This window comes from Cebus imitator, unplaced genomic scaffold (assembly GCF_001604975.1).
Source record: "Cebus imitator isolate Cc_AM_T3 unplaced genomic scaffold, Cebus_imitator-1.0 Scaffold84, whole genome shotgun sequence".
Taxonomy (NCBI): Eukaryota; Metazoa; Chordata; class Mammalia; order Primates; family Cebidae; genus Cebus; species Cebus imitator.
This window is the reverse complement of record NW_016107399.1, coordinates 6,029,363-6,056,897: the sequence shown is the minus strand read 5'-3', so window position 1 is coordinate 6,056,897 and position 27,535 is coordinate 6,029,363. Positions and strand designations below refer to the sequence as shown.

General features: G+C 33.3%; 1 protein-coding gene across 2 annotated transcripts in view; it reads left to right on the top strand.

Moving 5' to 3' along the window:
* Window positions 1–27,535, top strand: part of KIFAP3 (kinesin associated protein 3) — a 143,706-nt gene that overhangs the window by 105,220 nt on the left and 10,951 nt on the right. For both annotated transcript variants that reach the window (XM_017534138.2, XM_017534139.2), the window contains exon 19: window positions 5,263–5,362. In XM_017534138.2, coding sequence (XP_017389627.1) covers window positions 5,263–5,362 — 100 coding nt within the window. The remainder of the gene's footprint in view (window positions 1–5,262; window positions 5,363–27,535) is intronic.

The following is a 27,535-nucleotide window of genomic DNA, read 5'->3' as shown; positions in this document are numbered from 1 at the left end:
CCTCTGAAAATTTAGGCTGCTTCTGATAAGAGCAGCTTTAGTAGCTCTTCAGCCACAGAGGTTAAAGTTAGTGGCTCATAATTCTCTGGGTCTTACCTTTTACTTTAAAATGAAATCGTATCTACCATTTCCTAGTCATTAGTATCACTCTCTGTATTTTCAGACTATTTAATAGTTAAATGTATATGATTCTGCTGTGTTTTAAAAAAACCTTAGTATTGTCATGTGAAATACAAAACAAGCATCTCCTTTAGTTACAGTATTTTTTCCTTAGTCTAAAATTATTGATTGTAGTCACTAATTAATTTCCTTTGCTATCATGAAAATGAAGCTGTTTGCCTTAGTACTTTTACCCATAGAGGAAATACTTTGTCATTTATAAAGCTGCATTGCTACTACATAGATCTAAATGACTTTTTATTTTTTAATTGTTCTTCATTAATTGTAGTGAATCTTATTCTTAGTATGTGAATATATTCCTGGAATATGAAGCTTAAAATGGTTGGTTCTGTCTCAGGAGTATTGTAAAAACCATAGATTTCATTTACCTATGTATTTCTGTGATGTGTCTTATAAAGTATAGCCAAATAAATTATTAATAAGATTTATCATTTTAGTTCTTTTTCTCATTTTCTACGCTAGTGACATCTGTTTTCTCCTATATAGTCAGTTTCACCTTTAGCTAGTTTACCAAAGAGCTCAACATTATATTTTAATTTGACTTTAAAAAATAAAAAGAAGTGGCTCAGACCTCTAATGCCAGCACTTTGGGAGGCCAAAGCAGGGGGATTACTTGAGACCAGGAGTTCAAGACTAGCTTGGGCAACATAGTGAGACTTATCTCTACCAAAAAAAAAAAAAAGAAAGAAATTAGTCCCAGCTACTCAGAAGGCTGAGGTGAGGGGATCACCTGAGTCCTAAGAGCTCTGGGTTATAGTGAGCTATGCCAATCAGGTGTCCACACTAAGTTCAACATCAGTATGGTGACCTCCTGGGAGTTGGAGACCACCAGACTGCCTAAGGAGGGGTGAACTGGCCCAGATCCAAAAGTGATTAAGTCAAAACTCCCATGCTGATCAGTAGTGAGATCATGCCTGTGAGTAGCCACTGCACTCCAACCTGGGCAAATTATTAATAGCAAGACCCTGTCTCTTTAAGAAAAAAAGTTGGCTAGGTGCAGTGGCTCATGTTTATAATCCCAGCACTTTGGGTGGCCAAGGCAAATAGATCACTTGAGTTCAGGAGTTTGAGGCAAGCCTGGCCAACATGGTGAAACCTCATCTCTACTGAAAATACAAAAATTAGCCAGTTGTGGTGGCATACTCCCATAATCCCAGCTACTCAGGAGGCTGAGGCAGGAGAATCGCTAGAACCAAGGAGGCAGTGGTTGCAGTGAACTGAAATTGTACCACTGCATACCAGCCTGGGCAACAAAGCAAGAAAGACTCCATCTCAAAACAAAACAAAAAAAAATAAAGAAAGAAAAATAGTTTATTTTTTAAAAAAAGAACTGTATTTCAGTAGCAATATATGATAAACAGGATAATATATAAGAAGATACTGAGTTTTTATATTTTTTTATTTGCAATGTTTATAAGCCAGTTTTTTAAACTGGCTTTCAGAACTCAGAAAGTTGATAAATTACCTATGTTGACAACAGATTTGCTTTGGTTTCATCATTGTTCCAGTATATACTCTGTTTTGTTCATAACTGTCTTTATCATTTACTTAGGGCATCTCAGAAAGATGTGCTTTATAACTGTGTTCCAAAAGGTTTTATATAATTGAGTAATGTAAATGTATATAATACTCTATAGCTTACAGAGTGATCTGGTGTATATCTGTGTTTTCTGTTTGTTCTCTGGTCACTGAAATGTTACATGAAATACTTTAGTTCCTTGTTAGTATCTTTGAAACAAGTTTAGAGTAGGAATATAAGATGCTCCTAGATTTATTTGGAAAATAAAGCAGAAACTATGATTCTTTTTTAGTATTTCCCTAAAAGATTTAATTTTGGATGAATAATGTTAAGAAAAAATAGATATTTCCAAAGAAGATTAGGTGCTTGAGATGTGAGGCTTTCATGGAATTTTTATACTTCAAGTAAAGAAAGATTACTCATATGACAGTGCTGCCTAACTTTTGTCAAGCCATAAAGGGTGCTGTAGAAGCTGCCGTTTACTGAATCAACCAAAGTGATTAAAATCAATTAAAAATGAAGTTGGGCACCGTAGCTCATACCCATACTTCCAGCACTTTGGGAGGCTGAGGCGGGAGGATCACTTGACACCAGAAGTTCAAGACCAACGTGAGCAATACCCTGTCTCTACAACAAATTTTTAAAATTAGCCAGTTGTGGTGCTACACCTGCCTGTAGTCCCAGCTACTCAGGAGCATCACTATTCAAACACAGGAGTTTGAGGCTGCAGTGAGCTATGATTGTACCACTCCACTCCAGCCTGAGCAACAGAGCAAGACCCTGTGTCTTAAAAAAGAAATTAAAAAAACTTCAGAAGTATAAATTTACTCTTTATTTAATTAACATAAGAGTAGACTTACTATATTATTAAACTAGTTGTATTCTGAGTTTATTAAATTTCTGGCTGAATCTTTAAAGTAAAAAAGTTTTAATTTGATCTCCATTTGATGATTGCCCAGTTTCTAGTACCCTATATTCTGTTTATTCTTTTTCTACTCATTATTCAAGACAATAGGCATTCTGAATCAAAAATAAGATGTTGAGAATTTGGTCAGATTTTTACTTAATTTCTTCCTAATCTGGATCACTTCACTATGACATATTTTATAAATATAAACTTTTTTACATAATTCAGATATCTTTTCATTTCGCTTTATTTAGGTCTAAAATATTTCTGAGTGTTAAATTCTTTTGTTTTACTGGCATGCTGAATATCTTTGCTTGCATTTTCCACGTGTGGCATACATTTTATTTTGGCATTTTACTTAGCTTTGTTCCTCTAATATTGGCAGGTTTCTTAAACTCTGAATCTCAATTCTTTGGTTTTAATTTAACAGAGGAACTTGTTGATTTTTGTGTTCTTACCCATTAGTTTTAGCCACTTTCACAAAATCCTAGCCATTTTTAAAACACTTACTATATAAAATCACAAATTTTTATATGGCTAGAATCCATATAAAGTTGATTTTTTTTAAAGTTGCTTTACTGTCAATCTGTGGAGTCTTGGCATTTTCCATGATTTCTTCTTCTTTTTTTTTTTTTTTGGTAACTTTTCACTGTTTAGCTGGTCTTTTTGATTTATAGAAACTTTAACTTCTAGTGGACATAAAAACAGGATTAAATATTACTGGCACTTTTAGTAGAAACTCAAGCAATCTCTTAAGTATTTTAAAGTTAGTAAAGTAATAGGACAAATACCAAAAGTGTCTATTACCAATTTAACAATTAAAAAATAATGTCATTAATATGTGATGAGTAACAAATGGATATATGTATCAAATTAGTAGTATGGGAGTCTTATGGAAATACAAATTACCCCACAAATTACCCCAAAATTCTTTTGCCAACTCTATTACTTAGTTTTACCATTCATTCAATTTTTAAGACCCTTTTTCCTCAAGTAGATTTCATCATTTAAATCTTACCTATCTTTCCAGACTCAAATCTGTTACACTTCTGCCTCCTCCTTCCCAAGTAGAATTTTCTAACCCCTCTATAGCTTTTACTGCCTCCATACTCATTTGGTACTTATATCCATTCCTTCTGTATATCATTATAAACTACATTTTTAATTGCATCTTAAGTGTTTGTCTTATATTTCACTTAAACTAAAATTCTTAAAAACAGAGATTATGTGTTATAATTTTATATATTTCCCACAGGACCTAGCATAGTGTTATTATGCATGTGCTAAGTATAAAATAATCATTTAGTGATTGAATAATTTGCCTATACTGTGTGCCAAATGTATAAACACTGTGGTGGGTATGACCTAGCTAACGTTTATCTGCAGGCCACTCAACAACCCAGCATACTTTTAGCAAAGGAAACTTTGAAAGGTCTCAAAGCTATCCAAATAGTTATTACAAAAGGCATGTACTAACATATTTGTTCTATGCATTGAACAGCTCTGAAGCCATTATTTAGATCTTTTTTTCCCTCAAATTCTTTTTATTCTTAACTTATTCGTAATTCTATCAAAAATAGGTTATCTAGATTCTTAGATTGGAACAAATGAGAAAGTAGTATAACTCTATAATCAGGAAAAAGGTCATAACAAATACTTAAATTTAGAAAAACCATTTTGTAAGCAAAGAAAAATGACTCAACAAGTATACCAGTATAGAGCTATTTAGCATAGGTAATCAAATACATCTCTAAACCCTAGGGACTGTAAATATTTAAGATTTATAATGAATATTGAATAATCAATAAATATTTAGTTTATCATTTTAAGAATATAGGTGTTGAACAGTGAGAACACATGGACACAGGGAAGGTAGCATCACACACTGGAGTCTGTTGGCGGGGGCTAGGGGAGGAACAGCAGGGGGTGGGGAGGTTGGGGAGAGATAACATGGGGACAAATGCCAGATATAGGTGATGGGGGGATGGAGGCAGCAAACCACCTTGCCATATATGTACCTATGCAACAATCCTGCATGATCTGTACATGTACCCCAGAAACTAAAGTACAATAAATAAAGAATATAGGGAGTGTAAACTATATGAAGATTTCTAATGTAAGTTTGTGTGTGTGTTTTAATGTTTGGCACTTAAACTGTCAAGTGTTGCTTTTTTAGAAATTCACTTATTTGAGATATCTGATTCCCTAATCATGCTACACTAATAAAGCTGTGAAATACAATAAAATATTACCTTTTACCAATACCAAGCTGTTTAATACCTCCTTGCCTTTATTTGTTCTATTTCCTTAGCCTGAACCATCCTTACTGTCTGTCCCCACCTTGCTTCCCGTATCTTTTTCCTTCTTCTCCACAAGACCATAGCTGCTTGAAAGCAGAGACTAATTACTCTCCGTACTCGTATAGTACCAAGTATATAGTAGATGCTCAATGAATGTCCAGTTACTGTGCTGCATTATTGTGCACCAGCACTTCAGTTCATACAGTCATCTGTTCATAATCCAAGAGAAAACAACATGTCATGCTAACATTTTTCTTTCTAAATATATAGTCTATTTTCATATTGTGTTGATTGACTGACAGATTTTCTTTTTCCCACACATATGTTTTACTAGTTACCATTTTCTTTCTTTCTAGATGGATTAATTGCCTCTGAAGGAGCCATAAGTCCCGATTTCTTCAATGATTACCACCTTCAAAATGGAGATGTTGTTGGACAGCATTCATTTCCTGGCAGGTAAACAGTTTTCCAAGAAAAATCTAATGTATAATATCTGTTGCTTTTGAAAAGCTGAAATTCTCTTCACTCTCCATTTGTCTTAAGAGGTGGAAAAAAAAAAAAAACCCTCGATCTTTTCAAGGACATGTTTGATTTTAAATTAACTTATAAAGTCACATTTTCTATATTTAAAAAATGGAGATCACAGATCTAAAACAAAATATGTTCTTCAAGTTGGAAAATGTAGATTGTTGACACAAACAATACTTTTGCCTAATTAATGAATGCAGCTTGTTTCTTGAGTGTTTTCTAAAGCCATTAAAATATAAAATGAGAACACAAGACATGTATTTTAACAATTACTCAAGATACCACTATTTTTAAAAAGTTGATGCTTTTATTAAATTGAAGACTTTTTCTCCCTAGATGGTGTTTGAGTAAAATATTTAAGAAAAAAAAAAAGGCCAGTATTCTTTTGCAATTATAATAAAGTTCCCCACAGCATATATCCAGCTTTATTACATAATGATATCATAAATTTTAAAAATCTTGCCAGAATGTATAAACAATATTTTCCTCTTCGTATCATTCCTAGAGGTGTAATATTTTAATTAAGACTGACACATTTCACATTAAGCTAGTCCAGTGAACAGATAGTCTTATTTTCCCTTAAGCCTATTTATTTTTTTCATTAAGTTGTTAATTTAATTTCTTCTGAAATTCTACTTTTCATTAGGATAAGCTATTTTCTATGTGTGAGATATGTTCATGTATTTTTTAAACGACCAATACAGTTTCATCTAATATGCAATAATTCTTAATGATCACTTGTAATGTTATTTTAATCTGATACTAATGATAATTTCAACCATTATCAATTATCAATTTATATAATCTGTTTTACAAATATTCATCTTACTTAACTTGCACAGCAACATTTTTAAACAAGTATTATTATATCTGTTCAACTGATGAGGAAATCACAGCTCTAAAAACTCAAGGTTAATTAACCAGTTCACACAAATAGGATGATGGAGCAAAAATTTGAACTCAGGTATATATGTCATCAAAGTTTATGTTCTTTCCAGTATAACATGCTGCCTCATTTGGAGGAAACAAAATATAACATAGTGATTTTTAAGTTTTGTCCACAACTCACATTAAAAGAAGTACCTTTCATATTTGAACTTAATGCATACATACATATTTGTTTACATGCATGTATCTACCTATACACGTATATGAAAATCGTTTACATATTTGTATCTACTTATATGTACATGTGAAACAAAAATTTCTTAAAATGGTACTCTACCTGTAATAGATAGTGATATTTTATTATATTCTATTTCCTGTTTTAAATGCAAATTGCAGCCCACTGAGTTGATTTCACAACTTGCTGATGGTCATGACCCAAAGTTTAAAAGCATGGTGGAGAATCATAGGAGTATTACATGAAATGTAGTAATAGCCTTAGGTGTAGTTCAGTGTTCTATACTGTACTTTAAATAAATAATAGCCCTTTAAAAATTGTTTCATCTTTATACTAGATACTCGGAGTAAGAAATTCCTTGTGCCTTAGGAAATAAAAGCTACACATGATTAAATACTAGAGAGCATATGGCTTTCGATTATTTCTGATGCTTATGGCTATATTAGCTATAATTATTTAAATAGAGGCTGTTCAATCATTATAAATACTGTACTCTATCAAGTGACAATTCACTGTACAAATGTTTTCTGAAACATAATTGGAAAAGGAGGAAGTGATTTAGGTATTTGATCTTAATATTTATATTGAAGAATTTTGCTTATAGCATTTATAATATGAATTATTCTGCCATTTATGGTTTACTCTTAGCCAAACATTATTTTTGTGTCTACTGCCAATACAGTCAATCTAAAGAAAACTTACTGCTATAAGTCATGCATTACTTACTTGAGAAAGACTTGGTTTTATTTTTATTATGTGACTTTTAAAGAACTAAACATTTTCACTAAAATATAGAAAACAACAATTTTTTGCTCAATTCAGCAAAATCTCTAATTTCTGGTTTTCAAACATTATTACTTTACACAATAATAAAAGTTTTGAGAGAGAGAAATGTATTCTACAAGTTATATACTGGATCCAAAGATTTCTGGATTTTATTTCTCGATTCTGTTAATAAGATATTTTTTAATAACTGGGGAAATTCTTTTACCTTTGTACATTTACTTTCTTTTCAAAAGTAAAAATATTTAAGTAGCTTCTTTTACTTCACAAAAGACACATCCCAGTAATGTTAATAAAGCTTACTATAGACTATTTTTCAAATAAAAAGTCATACATTTATTATAATTATTTTCATTTGAGAATTGTTCACCCTTTAAAAAGAACTTTCCCTGAGAAAGTTAAGACTTTCATCTCTTGTCTTTTGTAATTTTTTAGGCCTGAAATCACATTTAACTACATCACATTTTTATTTTTAGAAAAAATAATTCACAATGAATTTCCTCAAATTTTGTGGCAGTTAATAGATCAAACAAAAAGGGACCCTAAACTGTATCAGCAGAGCCACAGACAGAGTACATAATATAGCCAAAGATTCATAGTCGTTCTTTTTCACACTCTGTTTTACTTACTTACTCTGGAATCATTTGCTTTTTTGCTTTTATTCAGTCATTTGTGGTTGGTTAAGATTCTCCTTTTCATAGAACTTCTAAGCTCTTTTTCAACAGTAACCGTAGTTCTGTAAGTGTGGCATATTTTTCAATTCTGCAAGGATTTAAGTATTTTAAGTTGTTACATAGTTTATTCACATATTTCAGTATGATAATTTTACTGCATAATGTGAAACTTTAAACGGTGGCTACATTTCAGCTCCTGATATCCTGTAGGTAAATTTGAATCTCATTAAACTAAATAATACTCATTCAAACTACTATATTTGAAATTTTTAATTTTAACCGATTTTAAACAAAATCAGAATATTTTTCAAGAAATGCAAGTTAAATAAAGAGAAGTTGTTGAACTCCTTCATCTCGACTGTAAAGATGAGAATAAGCAGACTTAATAGACAACATGAAGAATTTGTGTTAATTATGAAAGAGTAATAGCTTAATTGATTGATCTTTACATGTTGAAAAAGCTGATTCTGTAATATCTTAAGAAGAGGAAATGTTATCTATTAGGAGTTGTTGAGTGTTTTTCCTTTAAATCAAGGAAATGGTCCAGATGATTTGTAAATTCTTTCCCTGCTTCTTTGTCATATGTCTTTGATAAATAAGCACTGTCAAGTTATCTGGAGAAAGAATAATACATGATTAACGTATAAAAGGTGAACTTTTATCATTACCGTTGTTTTTAATAATTCGAGTATAACAATATGTGGGATAAAACATGAAACAATATGACAGTGCCAAGTGGCATACTCTTCAGCCAGTTCTCATGGCTTTTCAGTCTCTGTTTTCTTAATATTTCAGTTTGAGTGGATTCATGTAATAAATAATAAATTGCTAATTTATATGACAGGGGTTTTTTAATTGTTTAAAGAAAAATTATTTATTTCTTCCCAAAATGACAAGGTTCAGTGATAGGATGAATGTATTAAAATCTGAGAAACTAAGCCAGATTTAGAGAAGAATTTAAACAGTTCAAATTGGTATTTTTCTTAAAATCCAAGTCAGGGGGTCCTTCTTAATCTGAATACCTACATTTTTGTAATATAGCAAGGCACTTTAATTGGAAACAGTGAAAACTGTTAAACTCATCTATTCCATCCTATAAGAAGACTGGATGTTAGATAAAACAGATATTGGCAATTGGGACAGTGAATCCTGGGTTTTAGACATGTGTCACTATCAGTTTGAACCCCTTGGCTCCAGGATTTCCCAACATATAGAGCTAATGCAAAATGCATTAGGGCTCTAAGGCATTAGCTATGGAGTTGCCAATCACAGAGCGACAAATGTAAATCTTCCCCTCCCAAAATCTGAACTGGTGTTAGAAAGTAAAGTGGAACTTGCTTTTGAAGCTAATTAAAAATAATAGGAGCAAGACTAGCTTTTTTTCCTGTTATGTGTACCATGTATCCGTACCATACTTTTGGACCATTTTTTTATTATAACTTTTACTTTTCAAGACTAACAAGAACCGCATGTTAAGGATATTTTTAAACTGCTTCCAGCTTTTACAAATCAGTTTTTGTTACAGTAAAAATGGTCCATTTTTCTTTTATAGGAATCCAATTTTCATAAACTGGAAAAAAAATTGCAGAGACTGCTTAGGTTTCCGTGGGGCTTTGAAAAATATTTTTCAGAGAGCCTGGAGTTCTTCTTTGTGGTTGGCACAGTGATGTCATTTACTGACCATTTCAATGGGGTCAAAGACGAACTAGATGTGTGCATTATCTGAGCCATCTGACTCTTACACTTTCATTTTGTATGTGTGTGTTACAGACTGCCTCTTTTTTTTTCTTCAAATACTTTAGTATTAACTTTAATGCATTATATGTATTATATATTACATATACATATGCCTTCTATTTTGGTCTCTCTTTTCTTTCAACTATTAAATCACAGTTGAATAGTAGTTGTACTTTAAAAAAAATCCTACTGAGTAGAACTAACAAATTATTTCTTTAAAATATAAGAAATAATCTTTTACCGACATTTTTTAATGTATGATTTTTCAATTCTAGAATTCTACATGTAAAAAAATTAGACTTGTTTGTTTAGCTGAAGGCTGCCTTAATTAAACCCAGCTATTTAGTTTACTGTTTTTTCCCATGAGAAAGCAACCTCAAAATTACATATTTTCTATCTAAAAGGCATTGTGCAGTGTTTACAGAACTACATATTACTAGAACTATCTGAGTTTATTTCAAAGCAGTCATTCAAAAGAGAAATTAAGTTGCCTGTTTTACAATCCCTAATTTGGCCAAGCCAAAAAATTCTTTTATATTGAGAGGAAAGTAAATATGTCTGCAAAATTCCTTCTTTGATAAGTCCTTTATCAATTTTTAATTAATAACTCAACCTCATTTCTTCTAATAATTTAAGTTTTAGCAATCTTCATTACTGTGGCCATAGCATAGCAATTACATGGAAGGATCAAAAAGTGAAAAGAACCTCTCAAAAGCATTTTCTGTGATAGACATTGACACCAACCATTTGTTCAGCATTGTAAGAACTAACCTAATTGCTAAAAACCTATAAAATCTTTTAAAAATAATCATTAACTAAACACTGCTTTGTTTAGTGTGTTGTCACATTTTTACCTAAGATCATAGTTTTTCTATTATTTATGAATTTCTTATTAATTTTTCTCAGCAGAAAACATGCTTCATGAAGCCTTTCAAAAAAACTTACAAGCAATTTTCTAGACATGGTGGTTACAAATAAAGCAGACAGATAACATTTTCACCTATTAATTGCCAAATAATTTCTAATGCTAATACCCACACATAGAGCATAAAAGGACTCTGAAACACTTCTTATGGAAATTTAAGTTAATAAAACCTTTATGGAAGGCATTTGGTAATAAAGACAAGAGCCTTAAATTGTTTACTTCCTTTTACTGTATAACTTTATCTCTAAAAATTTGTCCTTATGAAATAATCAGAGATAAAAATAAAGACTGATAAGTAAGTTGTTGTGTGTCAAAGAAAATTGATACATTGAGTTTAGTAGAATAAACATTTTTTATGACATTATTTTTGTGACGTAAGATGTAGATCCCTAATACTTATTCTTAGCTGGATATAGGTTGGGATATTTGCAAGAGTTCCTTCTCAGAATTTTAAGTCATGATTTAAACATATTCAGTAGAACCTCTTTATAGCAACAGCAAGGCTGGATAACAATACAGTGTCCTCTTTACCTTCAAAAGTTGCTCTGTTTCAGGTATGGTATATGATTTGATCTAAAAATACTCAGATATGTGCAAATTTTTGTTATAAATTATATCCAGTTATCCAAATGACATTATTTTCAATATATGTAAACATCTATTTCAAGCCAAGTAATAAATGATATATATAGGTAAAACCAATAGAAATAATTTTATGTTCTTTCCACCTTCATCATTATTAATGAAGCAGAAGCGTACAGTAAAATTTCTTGAGTAAAACCATAAGAAATAATACTATATAACAAGTAAAATTATTCCTAAGATAATGAAGTAGTCATTTTACTCTTAAACTTGTCGGATGGTTAAAACAGGAGAACAAGAGTGCAATAGCTGTGTTACAACATTGTTCTAATTAATGAGAAAATCAAAGCAAATAAAAATTTTCATACTACAAGAGTCTTGATCTTATACAATCTTTACATGAAATCCTTTTTTTGTTTCTGAATACTCCCATAGCAGTTGTCCCAATTACTTTTTTGGTTAAGAAGGTGGAATGCCTTAGGAGCCTTCTAAAAGATTCAAAGAATAAAATGTTTAAGCCTTTTTACTCTAAATCTAAGTATATGAAGACTAATAACTTACATTTATCTTGCATTTAAATCTTCATGTATCTTATTTGATCATCAAAAAGTATGTGAGGTTATAGGGCAAAGAGTAATGTTGTCCATATTTTCACAATGTGGAAATTAAGGCTCAGAGATTTTTAAGGAACTAGCCTAAAACCAGGTAGCTAATATTGAAGCCTTTAAGCTTGGTAAGAGCCAACACTCTTACTATTACGTCATTAGTGCCTCCAGACGACAAGCAGATATATTAGTCTTATCAGTAAACTGTACTTTAGAAAGTTTAAAATGAATGTTACTGAAATTCAGAACAAGATATGTAGGTTTTATTGTGCAACACAACATACTGTTTACCTAGTTTGCTTTAATACATTTGACATGGTTTACTGCAAATTGGTCATTCAGATTTGCTTGGAAGTAAGCTGCTAAGGGTTTATTAACACATTAAGTAATTAGTTCGCTACCTTTAAATTCTCTGAAGTAGTTAGTACACTAAATTCTCTACAGATTAAATCCAGTTGTATAGAAAATGGGAATGAAATAAGTGAGATATTCTCAGTCTAGAAGAGTAAATGCCTCATACAAATCATTTATTCAACTAATTAACCAGTGTAAATTTTTGCATACATGATGGTATTGTTTTGAAAATGCTCATAAATTAATCCTCGTGGGTCTACTACATTTTAGTCTGATTTCTCTTTATTTGTTTAGACTTTTTATAGAGACAGCTTCTTTCTAGTATTGAAAAGGCAAGGAAATTCAGTTCTACTGCTTGATCACTAATGATTTGTATTTCCCAAGGAGAACTGAATTAGGTTTTATTAGTAAATTGGGCCTATAACCTTTAAGGACAGATTTTATTAGATTATCACACATCAGCATTAGTAAATTGTAAACTTAACTGAAATACAGACGTATGAGCCACAAATCAAGGCTTAGAATCCTGGAAACTTGGGAAGATGTTTTATCCTAGAGAAATTATAGTCCTGACTTGAAAAAATATTTCAATGTATTTCTTTTGAAAATTTAGAAACGAGAGAAGTTGGTGACAGAACTGCCCTCTTCAAGTTAGTGTTCATTTTAATCTGCTAATCTGAGCAAAATATTGAAGGCATGTACATTAGCTGTATAGAAAGCCCAAAGATGCTCCCAAATAAAACCAAATTTATTGTCACTTTATTAGTGGTGGCGGCAGTAGCCCATCTGGAGCAGCTGCTGCAGGGACTCCAGCTGCAGCATAGGGGAGGTATATCCGATGCTTGGAGCTATACGAAGCTGTCAAGCTGGGAAGAGGCAGGAGCCCCGCCCCCTGCCAAGTTGGCTGGGCAGGAGCCCCACGCTCCCTGGCGCAGCTGCAGCCACCCAGCCACAGCTCCAGACCAGGGCATCCCTGTGCTTTTGGAGGCCCAGGGAAAGCCTCTTGCCTGCTTGCGCTCACTTGCCTCTCCCTGCTGCCGGCACCTGCTCCAATTTCGGAGCAAAGTTGAAGCCAAGCGCCAGCACGGTGGTGACCTGGCTGGGTGTGCATGTACTAGGGGCAGCACTGCACGCCCCCCGCCCCCCCCCGCACACCCCCCCACGCCCCCCACACACACACACACACTGCCTCAGCCCCCTCTGAAGCTTTGGGCACCTACGAGCTCAGGGAGGGAGGCTACGGGGCGCTGAGGGCTGCTCAGTATGGGCTGCCTGGGTGACGTGAATGGCATGTTAATGGCAACAGGCAGGCTCCTGGGCAAAAAGGGGTGGGTCCCCAATGAAACCTCACCTTCTAGCCAGGGCTGGCCTGAAGCCTGGGGGCAAGGCTTCTGGTTCCAAGTGGAGTTCTGCTGCCCAAAGTGAGAACTTCTGGTACTTTTTCTGGGCCTGCCCATGGCCAGCCATGGACGAATCAGCATGCACTTCTTCTCTTTTGATCCTGTGAAAACCCCAGACTCAGCCAGCCTAGTACAGACGTGGGGATTACTTGCTTGCCGAAAGGAGCTACCCACTGCAGGTGTCCTCTTATGCTGAGAGCTGAACACTCATTGGGATGCCTGCGGAATGGAGCTACTGACTTTGGGTCTCCTGAGGGCTGTTCTGTCACTCAGTAGAGCTCCTCTTCCCCCTTGCTCACCCTCCAGTTGTCCACTTACCTTGTTCTTCCTGGATGCAGAACAAGAACTTGGGACACGAATGGCAGGACTCAAAGAGCTGTAACACAGAGCTGAAACACATCGCCCCTGCTCACCACATTGCGGGCAAGGAGAAGGAGAGAAAAGCTGTGGCTCTTCTGAGAACCCAGACCTAGTTGCTCCTGAGCCAGGGCTGGGACACCCTCTGTGGGGCTCTGCGGTTCCCAGTGTCTTCAAGCTTCTGGGTGCCACAGCGTTTCCCCTTTTCCAGATGGAGATGCTCACAGCAGAAGCTGTGTGTAGTATATCTGGTCCAGCAGCAGCCTCACACAGAGCCAGCATGTGTGCCAGTGGCTGGAGCTTCCCACCCTGCCATAGCAGCCAGTCAGCCAGCATGCCTACTGGGCCGAGTGGGCAGAACAAGCCCAGCAGGAGCAAATAATAGGGAGAAGGTGCCACCAGCCACAATGGTTTCTGGCTGGCGAAGCAACACCCCAAGGATCCTGTGACGTTAGGACTTCCACTTAGTATAAGAAATTTAGCATGATTGAGTCTATAAATTTAAAAAGTAACCCGAATATGACTGGAACCTTTAAAAATGTTAACATATCAATTATGGTGTAGCTTTGTACTACAAAAAATGACATAGAAGCTAATGCAGTTGACTGGCAAGTTACTTATATCATCACCATTTAAGAGTGATTATCTAGTGTTAAAGGTCGTATACTTTTCACATGTATTAATTGCATTTTTGTTGGCTTTACAGATAGAAATTAGCTGTAAATTTAAATGGAAAGGAAGTAGAAAGTCTTCAAGTAAAGATGACTGCTCTTATGACATATTTGACCTAAGAAATGCTCTTATTTTAAGAAATAAAAACAACAATGATTTTTTAAGGGAATAGAATGCAAATTACTATCATAAAGACTTGCTCCTTCATATTATAATGAGAATAACAAAATTGTACATAATTAATAAGTATCACTACTGTCTCCAAAGAAAATAAGGGAGCAAAATAGAGCATGTCATCTTTTATTTCCTTTAAATATTAATGTAATGATATTGAGCTTACTCCTTAACTCAGGGATATTTTCTAATTTAAGGTAGATTTAATCTAGCCTATTTGTGTCTTGATTGATGTAATTTAACTATGAACAGTTTTTAGATTTCTTATATTAGAAATATTAAACTAGATTTTTTTTCTAAGATATTTGTTTTAAGAAACAGCTAAAACCTAGGGTCTATAGGTTTTCAAATGTAATTTTAAATGTAATATTAATTCCCATATTCTCCACCTTGCCCATAGTCCTTACAGATGTGCTGTTACAAATAGCTCACTCCTCAGATATGAGCCATATGGGCTCTGTAAACTGATTTGCACTTTTTCTTAATAGGAATTGTACAGATTGTAGGTGAATTATTAAGTAAATTTATATTACCAAATAAATATAAGAATAAAATATTAAGCTGTATTAAATGAGAAAGGAATGTGCAAATGACGACCTACCTGCGTTAATAAGTTTTAGCGATTACCTTCTTGGTTTCAACCAAAAGAAATGAGTTTTTTTGTTGTTGTTGTGTTTTGAAAAGGGATGGGTGGCGTCTTTAAAACTGCTTACAGAAATATCTAAGACAAAAACAAGGAAATATAATGTCATAAACTCAGCCAGTCCAAACCACTTGAACTGCTATGACAGCTCATAAAATTGAGAGTACTTTTTAACTGGGCTCTGTTTTACATTGCCAAAGTGAATTTTCCTTGCAGGAAGTAGCCAGCGGGTTTATTTAGTTTCCAGTCTATGGCTTTGATCTTTCTCTACTGTCACATCTCGGGTTACATAGCCCTTTTTCACTGCAGTAAATCTGCAACAGTTAATGAGAGTAAAATTTCCTCCCTCTTACTGATCACATGCTGTTAAATGCCAAACCACAGCCAACTGCATATTTGCAGAATTTCAGCTACAATGTATGAAAACAGCACAATCAGTTTAATCTTGTTGTCTTTGCAATTCATTTTATTGGGCTTTCTTCCTTTCCAAGTGACCTACTTTATTTATCAAGTCAAGTGGTTGCAAGCCAAACTTGGAGAAAAGATTTAAAATGTGAATTAACTAAGAGGAGAAGGTGTGCATGAGGTGGGACAGGGGAGGGCAAGTGGAAGTCCGCCTGTGTTACCGAAGATTCCAAGACTCAATAAGTTGAGTCTATTTTAATTCTTTTAAAAAACTAAGCCTTTTTTTCTTCTTTCTCCTCAAATAAAATAAAATGGTTTATTTCTTTGTTTTTTTGTGTGTGTGCGTTTAGTTTCAATATGTTTGTACTTAATGACTTTATTAAATGAGTTATAACATTATTTTTCAGTTTTCATTATAGAGAAGACACCATCGTACTTAAGGGGATTTCAAGGATTTCAAAAAATTGAAATTCCACATTATAAGAGCTACTCTTAGAGTAAAAATAACATTGTTGTTAACATACACTAAACCATTTTATCAAATGGGTCCTTATAAAGGAAATACTATGAATATGTTGAATAAATCAATGTAATTTCAAAATCACATTTAAGCAAGCTGAATTTTATACATTAATATATGCATCCTCATAGTAAAGTACATAAAGAATCATATTTATTTTCTTTTTGTTACAATGAAACCTCTCAATTGAGGCATTAATTTTCTGATTCAGTTAATACAAGTTAAATATATTTTTTACTTACACCTCATATCTTTTCTACTGCTTTGTTTTTGAGATTAGCAACTGGAAGTTAGCAACTTCTTTGTCAAGAAATTCACCCTCAGGGGGCCATTTTGGGTGATAGTCATTGGTAAATATATTTTATTTTATGTTTATATTGGGTTATATTTTCATATAGAAATGTGAAATTATATAAAATCAAAAGAAATTAGCTTATATTTTCCCAGAAGATTGAAGTCACAGTTACTGTTATAGCCATCTGATATCACGGAAAAAAATTATTTCCGTCCTCATAAAAATCAAAATGTTGAGATAAATAAAAAATGTGTAATACTCATTTATTGATTTAGATGACTATCATAAAAGCAATAACTAAAAGTGTATTCAGAACTTAGAAGACTGTTTCTAAGTTGGGGACAGTAAAGTCACATCTCTCAATAAAAAGGGGATCCACTTTTGGGGATGTGCCAGTTGTTATCTGCCCCAATACAAGAGGAGGGTGAGAGGAGAGGTTTGAAAAATTTAGAGGAAAGAGAGATGCAGCACTTACAGGACCTTTACAGAAGGTATTAGGTATAATACATCTTGGAATGTTTAACTTTCAAAGTGTAGCTTATACTCTTAGAATTGATCTCAAATAGACCTATGTCTACTTGAATTGTGACGTAATAGTTTGCATATGAAAAAAAATGAAGGTGAAAACAGAATTTTAGACTTTATCTGAGGGCCAGTTCTAAAGTTTACTTATTTGTTTCTTTGAAACTTTAAATCTGCCCAAAATTCTGACCTTGAAAGTCCACAGAAAATTTCTGCATGAAGTAAACATTGGTTTTTGTTTTTGTTTTTGTTTTTGTTTTTCAGTTTTTTTTGGTCTTAAAAACACATACACACACATAAATCTTAAGTGCAACTGCTCAAAAGAATTTGTATTGGGGACTTGAACAGTCCGGTAAAGTTTTAAATGAAACTACTAGAAAGGAATAGAAACAATGCAGACTTCAGTGACATACACAATCTTTATTCTAATTATATCATTTTAAATGGTATTCTCTAAATCAGGGGTCCCCAAGTCTGTGGCCAGCACCTGTTCATGGCCTGTTAGGAACTAGGCTGCACAGCAGGATGTGAGCAGCAGACAAGCAAACCTTACCACCTAAGCTCCACCTCCTGTCATAGCAGCAGCAGCATTAGATTCTCATAGGAGCACAAACCCTATTATGAAGTGTGTATGCAAGGAATCTAGGTTGTGTGCTCCTTATGAAGGATCTAACTAATGCCTGATGATCTGAGATGGAACAGTTTCATTCCAAAACCATCCCTCCTCCCCCATCTGTGGAAAAACTGTCTTCCACACAACCAGTACCTGGTGCCAAAAAGGTTGGGGGACTGCTACTCTAAATTGTTTCAGATTTCTGTACAATATGAGATAGGTTGACCAATAATGATGATGGCAATTATTGAAATTGAAATATATTTAGTGAGTGCCAGGCAATATGTGAAGAGCTATTTATTATATCCCTTATCTAATTTACTCTTCACAACAGCTGAAGAAGGGAGACGCTATTATTAAGAAAACTGATACGTATAGATTTAAGTAACTTGCCACTACTCAATCAATAATAAACTGTAATTACCTTTGCCTGCCTTTCTTCTGTTACAATGAAGGGTTTTTTTTTTTGTTGTTGTTGTTTTTCTCAAAATCCAATCAACCTATTTTTACTCTAGACTCAATTCTTGTCTTTTCAAGGACTTCTTTTATGTTGTCACTCTTTTCCCCTCTACTGGATCATTCCTGTCAGCATATAAACATAAATCAGAATCCACAAAGTTAAACTCTTTGACCCCACGTCATATTCCAGCTACTGCCTGTTTCTCAATTCCCTTCATCCATAACTTCTCAAAAGACTTCCATGTGCTCTTCAACTTTTCCAGTCTTGTCAAAATCACCAGTTGCCACATCTAATGGACCATTCTCATCTTTAACTCTCAGCTGGTTTTGACACAGTTGACCAGACCCAGCTTTTTGAAACTTTGCAGCTCTCAAGATACTCCATTTTTCTGGTTTTCCTCCTAAGCCCTTTGTCATTCCTTCCCAGTGTTCTTTGTTGGCTATTCCTTCTCTTTTCCACATTTAAATGGTGGTTACTTCAGGCTCTATTTCTGTTCTCTATCCATACCCTATTTTGGGGATCTTCTTTTCCAACTGCACTCACCACACCTAGGATTACATCCAGAACCTATGGCTTTAAATACCATTTGTAAACTTATATGTTTAGCTTAGACTTGTCCTCTCAGCACCATTTTTATTCCTTATGCTATTTTACATATCCAATTGAACACAATAAAATTATCAAACATAACTTTGATTTCTCATGTATAAACAGGTTCCTCCCCTAATCTTTTCATCTCAGCAAATGTCACCACCATCCACCCAGCAGTTCAAGCTTTAAACTTTGGAGTCTTTCTTATTATCTCCTTTTTCTTCATGATTAGCCTCTCTCTCCACTGCAAACCATCTGTTTGTCCTGTTGTTTTCATTTCTAGAATAGTCTCAAATTTGGCTATTTCTTTCCATTTTCACTATTAGTACCCTATTCCATGCCACCATCATCTGCCACCTGAGCCACTCAATAGCCTAATTAATTTTCCTGCTTCTACACTTCCCTTCCACTTCATTTTTTTTTTATCACAGTAGCCATCAGGATCTTTTTCAAGTGTGTCCATATCACATCTCTCACCTGCCTTCAATGGCTTCCCATACTTTAATAAAATATAAATTCCTCACCATGTTCTATGAAGTCCTGCATTATTTGACACTTAACTACATCGCCAGCCTCATCAAGTGTTCCCATTGTAATTGCTCGTTGATTCTACCCACTCTGGACTCCCTTCTCTTCCCCAGACATTCACTAAGTTCTTTCTCACTTCATCACCTTTGTGCTTAACTTGAATAGTCTCTTGACTTTTTAAATAACTGGCTTCTTCTTATCTTTCAAGTCTCAGTTCAAATATTACTTCTTCAGAGAGTCTTTTCCTAACAGAAGTGTCAAAGAAGCTGCTTCTCCCTCATCTAACCTAATAATTTAGTTTTTGTTCACTTGTTTATTCTCCTCCTACCGCAAGAATACAGTCTCTCAATGGACAAGAACTTTGTCTTTTTCAAGGTTGTATCTACTGGCATATACTAGGTTCTCAATAGATGTTTGTTTAATAAAAGTTATAAAGGTCAGAGCCAGTATTCAGACATAGATGTCTTACTCCATTTCCCATGCTGTTTTATTTTCAATGTGAACTTTTTTTTTATGATTTCTTGCATTCAACTATATCAGTATCCTTTCAAATGTACAATGCATAGCATCTATTAAATATGTAATCAAGTAGATGTGTATTATATATCCTGCTTTTAGTATCATATGCTTTGTATTATAAAATTGTTGATAGGAACCTATGCCATATAGGAAAAATTTTTTAATAACGTACGTAAGATAAAAACAGCCTTTAAATAACTATATTTTACATAGAGGAAGATACTTGCCTTCATAATTAAGATCCAGTTAAGGGATTCTTAGTATACTTATACTACTACAAGTCTAAGTAAATATACTGAGAAGCACCTGTCTATACTGAATATAATAAGCACAATCTGTATCATGGAAAAATTTTATTTTCAAAAGCAACTCTTATAATGTCCCAATATTACAAGTTACAAGTGTGTAAAATCATATCTAGTCCATCTCCTTTCATCTAGCCTAAAGAAACATTATAGGTCCACCATAACAGTAGAAATAATATGATTAGTATTCAATTTATCAATAATAGCAATAACCAACTGACTAGAATGGTAAAATATTTTCTTACATTTTTCATAGAGAAAGATTAGTAGAATACATGCTTAGAAATCACATAATTTCAGTTATAGTCAATTTCATTGCTGATTTGCTGTAATTTTTTTTGTTTCAGTTTTGTTGTACCTGGAGAAATGGCTCCATGTTTAAATATCAGGGAGAATTTGTTTTAAGAATGTTAAAGATTGTGTCTTTAGAGGATGCTGTAACTTTAGAGGATGGTTATAACTTTAGAGAATCTTAAAGCTGGTTGTATCTTTAGAGGATTTTAAAGTTGTACCTTTAGACTTGTATCTTAAAGTTGTGTCTTTAGTTGGTTGTATTTTTAGCAGCTCTTTAGAGGATAATCAGAATATTTTAAAAACCTGTGTTAGTTTTAAAGTCCAATAGCTTAAGTTCTGTAACAACAAATACTCCATACTTAAAATGAAGAGAGTTTCCTGGTTTGTGTTTCTTTCCAATTACCAGGTTATAACTAATGTTTTGTTAGTAGTCAGTAAATTATAAGAATAGCATACATACTGTTGGGATTTTTGGTTATTATTGCTGCTATTTCCAAAGATACTTAAAAACTTAAAGTTTCTGTGATGATAGGTGAAATTACAGAGCATAAAATGTAGAATAAAATATAGAGTTATTTAATGTTTGCTTTTAACACTTAAAATTTCCTTTATTCATAACCTTTTTAGTTGAGAAGCATTTGGATGAGGTCTAGGGATATAGAGGTCAGTAAAAAATAATCTTTCTCTTTAAGAGGCTTACATAGTTCAGGGTTAAAAGTATAATTTTTTGAGATGAGTTAGAGCATTCTATTTATTATTCTTTCAGCTTTCTTTTTTGAAAATATTTAAGGGCAATAATATGATCAGGCTTATGAAAGCAATTAATACTACATTGTCAGCTTCTAGACATCGGTGGTCTTTTATCTGTTTCTGCCCACTTTTATGTTATTCCAATATCTTGAGTAATATATCTATATAATACATATTCCTCTAAAAATTAAGGAGAACTCAGATGTTTGAGATGTTTATTCTACTGTAAGTAGAATAATATTTTTCTATTGGAAATATTTCCAGTAGAATAAACATTGTAAACATTTCTGAATTATCCTTAATTTTTAGAGGAAACCAAATTAACGACATTTATAAAAGAATGCCACATTATCTTAAATAATACTCCCCCTCTTTATTTTTTATGAACAGCATGCTATTTTGAGTGTGTCATTCGTTAACTTCTGGTACAAAAACATAGACCTAATTTAGTATGTTCTTACACACACACAGTATCTAAAGAATGTGAATTTTCTTAGAGAAAAGTAAATAGGTTCAGATTTTATAGCATTCTAAGCTAAGCACTACAATATTTGACAAAGAATCACATTATTTTTGAAATACAACTTTTTAAATTATATATGCTATTTAATAAAACATCATACTTTGATGGTCTGATAATTCACTAGTGTTTACTTCATTACAACGATAAGTCATTTGGAAGGATAAGTCGAGACAGTAATTTGTGTCTTTGTATGAGAGATACTGCCTGTTTTGAAACACATCCAACACCTAAAATATGTAATTTAAATAATTGTGAGGCTTGGGGAGAACCATTGTATCAAGGAGCTTGATATAAATGATTTTCGCCGGACGTGGTGGCTCAAGCCTGTAATCCCAGCACTTTGGGAGGCCGAGGTGGGTGGATCACTAGGTCAAGAGATCGAGACCATCCTGGTCAACATGGTGAAACCCCGTCTCTACTAAAAATACAAAACATTAGCTGGGCATGGTGGCATGTGCCTGTAATCCCAGCTACTCAGGAGGCTGAGGCAGGAGAATTGCCTGAACCCAGGAGGCGGTGGTTGCAGTGAGCCGAGATCGTGCCATTGCACTCCAGCCTGGGTAACAAGAGTGAAACTCCATCTCAAATAAATAAATAAATAAATAAATAAATAAATAAATGTTGATTTTTCTGACTCCCTCTCTCATGGCGAAAGTTTTACTGAGTTAATACTGACTTTTCATTTTACATAGATAGATACTCCCCAGGGAACAAGAGACAAAACATTTTAGTCTTTGAACTTCCTTTAACACTGACATCATAGCTATTGATGAATTTTTAACAGTTTTCATTGGAAGAGTTTTAAATGATAAATGATTTGTTAAAATGCATCAGGTTTTCTAGTTATTAAAAAGTGGCCATTTGAAAATGGAGTCGATGTCCGGAGTTAAAAGGATTAATTATGTACTATAATCTTATAGAATTTACTAGAAATTTTAGGCTAACACGCAGTCTTCCAGTATTAGCCCAGATCACTTGGTAATCTAACTGCTCAGTTCCTCCATGAATTAGATAGAACTCAGACCTGCTCTAAAGAGACAAGTGTGGGACTCTGTAATATAATCTATTTTCCAACGTTACTTTGTTTTGTATTTAGACATAATTAGTAATTTTCTAATCATTCTTCTAAATATTAAAGTTAATTACAAATATATGTAAAATCTGTATATATTTATCTTGATTCTTAAGTAAAAGCTATGTATTTCTATGGTCTCATTTTAGAGTAGAGAGGCACAATTAACAAATTCTGTCTTGTGCCCTTTGAATAAGCTAAAGATTTTAAATAATCTTTTGAATACACTTAAACAGGAACATAATAATTTTCTGAATATATTCTCTTTTTATGAACGGAAGTCAACATTCTATTTCAAGAAATAGAATGTATTTTATATATTTTAAGTCTTTTTTGTTTAACTTTAGAAGAAACCATATCTAAAGTAGATATACCCCACTTTTTCAGGGTTTTCCAGCCAAAAACAAAGCACCTTACTATTGGCCTGTCAGAAATTAAAAGGCAAAGTGATCTTAAAAAGGAATTCAGATTTGTGTAAACGGTATCAAGTGGCTAATTTAGAGCCCCTCAAATGAAAGGAAGGGAGGCTTCTATGAACATAGTTAGGCAAGTAAATTTTTAAAATGCAATTGTAGCCTGAAATTTACATCTTTTCAAATTTATCCAAGAAACCCTATAAAGCTATGTTTATATAGGTGCTCAGACTTCATGCTGAGATATTTTTTGGGGTGACAAATAAGAAAGAGTTCTTAAAAGTCTCAAAAAATATTTTAAAAACCATTATCAAATGCATTTAAAATTATTTTTAAAAGCATTTTAAGATGTCTTAAAAGTATCAAAAAAGTATTTTTAAAAAGCATTCAAATATTTTTTAAAGTATTTTTAAAAAAGATTTTCAAAGCCTTCATAAATATTAGGCTATTATAATTTACCTCATTGTTTTTATACACTGTGGGGAAAAAGAAACTATTACAATTTTATGTGGTTGCATGTTTGTTACCTTATTCCCCCACAAAGTCTAGGGAAGGGAATACTGTTTGCTATCAGCAAGTACATACCATAGTTATTTTAAATTGAATCAATTTGCCCCTTTTCCTGCATACTTGAAATAGCTAATATAGATATACCTATGTGCTCATTCAGAATACTGTCTAAAACCCAGATAATCTCAAAAATGTATGGTGTATTCCATCTCCCTAAAGAATTCTCTTAGTTGTCCAGCTTTGCTTACAAGTGCCAGATTGTCAGGTTGGCACAAGCCCAAAGACAACAAACATCACAGAATGAAAATACTCCACCCTAAACGTTTCATGACCTGTATGTACTTTTCTAAGAGAAGCCAACACTGGCAGTAAGCCTGAGTATAGGAATGTACAATGCGGGAAGTGATGATTTTCATGAGATAACTAAAAACCTTACCCTTGATTTACTGCTTTCAAAATAAACTCACTGAGTGTAAAATAAGATGAAAAAGCTTGTAATGAGAAATCTTTCAGTATGTTTCATCCCTGAAGGTGTTGTTATTTTCATCAGTCATAACATAAAATCTAAAGGACTTTGATTGAATAACCTTATTTATACAAACAGCCCAGTCTTGCTATAGTAAAAGGAAAGTATGATTGGCCAGACCATTGTTTTAGTGCAACAGCAATTAGTATGCCTATGTATAGGCATAAATCTCTATGAATTATATAGGAGTCCTGTAAAGGCAAACAGAAAGCATGTGTAAGAAGCATGCCAAGTACGCTACAGTATCCCTTAAATTTCTAGATCATTAGGCAGAAGCCAGAATTTCCTAAGCATTTCTAGGGAAGTATTCATCATTTTCATATGTGATAACAATAACACCACCAAATATTTACTATATGCGGGTACTTTTCTTGGAAATATAATAATCTCAAGGCATAGAGATGTTAAAAGATATAGCCATTATTCTTATTTTACAAAGAAAGAAATCATGTCAAGGTTAGTTACAGATACAGAGTGAAACAAGTTACATCAGTAGAGACACAAATCACATTCAAATATTCTAGTTTTGAAGTAATTGTACCCTAGTAACTTAACAAAATTTAGGAGTTATCATGATAAGTTCTTAGTTTGTACTTGTTAGTTTGGCTGAACTTCATGAACTTAATTGCTAGCCCTTAAGAGGGGAAATGCTCGTATACATGAGTGACAGAAAAAAAAGAATGTTTCCTAATGCTGCTTTGAGAATAATTTTAATTTAAAATATGACTCTTACAAGTCAGATAAACAGTTGTCATATATTTCTACATTCCAGTCTACACTGAATTTGTTTATATCAGTGCAGTGTGTGACCAAAGGATGCTTAGCCCTATTCTTTGAAGATGATATAGAAACACCATACTTCCTTATCAGAAGACTTGTACTCTTACAATCTATAGTCTTACACCCGAGCAGGTAATGAATTTGCCTTTTTTAAAAAAGAAACCCGTAATGTAACAGTTAAATGTGGTCTTAAGGACCAAGAAAGCTTATACTGTTAGAGATTTACTTTAATATCTGTTCTTATGCATTTCTGGTATATTATACAGTATTCTGAGATCCTAAATATTCTAGAGGACACTAAATAACTGAAATATTTTTCCAACCTGTATTTATTATTGAAATTACTGAATTAGTGGCTGCAAAGCATCAAATAATAGTGCTCAATATAAATCTTTTGCAATATCCTTATAAAGCAAGGAAATGCCTTTGTGGTGTGTTTATTTGCAATTATAAGTTTAGAATCAAATTTTTAAATTTTTCATACTTAGCTATTTAAAAAGATGTACTTTTTATGTGTTTAAATATAGTTTCTCTTATCTATATTTTTGCCCTCAATTTTGGAAAAATGTTAGTTTGATTTTGCTTTCCAAAAATGTCTTTATCAGCCATTGCTTGATTTTTATCATCCAAATGTAATTTGACTATTATTTTAGCCTAAAAAATATTGACATGAATAAATAAGTAGACTGTAAAATAAGTTGGAGATTTTATGTTAAGCATGTTACATTTGATAAGATTTTCAGGATTTTTTTAAAGACAAGTCTGCCTCCTTAAATAAAGTGAAAAGTTTCAAAACTATTCCAAAATGTTCCCAAACTGAATGATTTGTTTATGGACTTTGGAGACATGAGTTTTAACAAAAAACTTAACATTGATTAAAAAAAAAAAAGGTTTTATGTCTATAGGGTTTTTGTTCATACAGGGGAGACTGGTATTATGTCTGTGGGGGTAGCATTCACGTTAGATGGCTGTATTAACTCTCTGATTTTTGTTCATATGTCAGATATGTCTGTTTTATAAAGAAAGATGGGGATTTGATACAGCCCATTTTGTGTAGCACTTGTGATAATTTTAATTCCATTTTTTGAATTTGTTCATTTCAATAGTGCATTGTCACTTTAAGATTCTGGTTGGCGCATAAATTACAGTAACTAAAGATTATTTTTCATATTTTAACCAGTTTGGCTAAAGTTTTTAGTACTAGTATTAACTTTTGAATTATGTTTGAGGTCTTAGACTTTACAGCATGTTTAGTTTCTTTTCATTTCTTATTAGTATTTTTCAGTACTTAATAGTCTCTTGCCCCCACCTCCAACAAGAACTTTCCTCTCTGTTCAACATCAGAAACATTTTCCTTTTGGCATGTGCTTTCTAGCTCCCCAAGCAGTATAAGCAAATTGGAAAGTTCAGCTGCCATTCTTGGAAGGTTATAGATCACACTAGCAGCCTGAGTAATCCAAGAGGTTTTAAGTATCATAGCATTTAGTTTAAAGTGAAATTTGCTCTGACAGGGCTGGCAGACCAATAGGAAAAAGAAATATTTGTGCTTGGAGAAGTGCATATGTAGAGACCGAAAGTATAACTGATGGCTGGAAGTGATTTCAGTCTAAAAAAACAAATCATTAAGAGAGTGCATAGGGGTAAAATACACAGTTCATATTTTAAAGAGTCTCAAAATGAACCAGCAACTAAGGTTAGCATTACATAGTAATTAGTTGTGGTGTTCAGGCTTTAACTCACTCAGTACCAGACAGTATAGTTAAACTATCACTGAGAAAACATTGCTACTTACATGATATTCTCTAGTTTAAGCCTATAGCAGTAATTTTTGTACCTTAAAAAACCAAGGTATTATGACAGATTATATAAATGTTGAACCAGTAACAGACAAACAATTATTTAAAGGAGGTGCTAATGACTCAGTTTATTGACCTAGGGGTTATTTAAGCCACTCAGCAAGTTCCCTTAACATTTGGTGGTATGAAATGAGGCATTGCTTGATAGTATAGAACTGCCAATTTCAAGAAGTCCTTGTAGTTAATGGAAGAAATGTAAGTTAAAGATGACTAGATGGCATACCTTCATTAAAATATTGCCAGAAAAAGCCTGAGACCATTATGGGTTTGAGTAAATATTCACTTCAGCTTGATAATCATATCTGACAGCTTTCATTAGGTACGTATTAGAGCATTTCTTCTGTTAATAGCTACAAATAAGGAAAAATAAAACATCTTTTAATGGCTCCAGTTTTTTCTTGCAAGTTGTTATTCTCTTCAAGAAAGCCTATTTTGAGCCAGAGGAATCTACAATTTATAATTTTTTTTTCTTGAATGTGCAAATAAATAATAATAAAATGGGCCAGGCATGGTGGCTTATGCCTGTAATCCCAGCACTTTGGGAGGCCAAGGCAGATGAATCAATCACCTGTGGTCTGGAGCTCAAGACC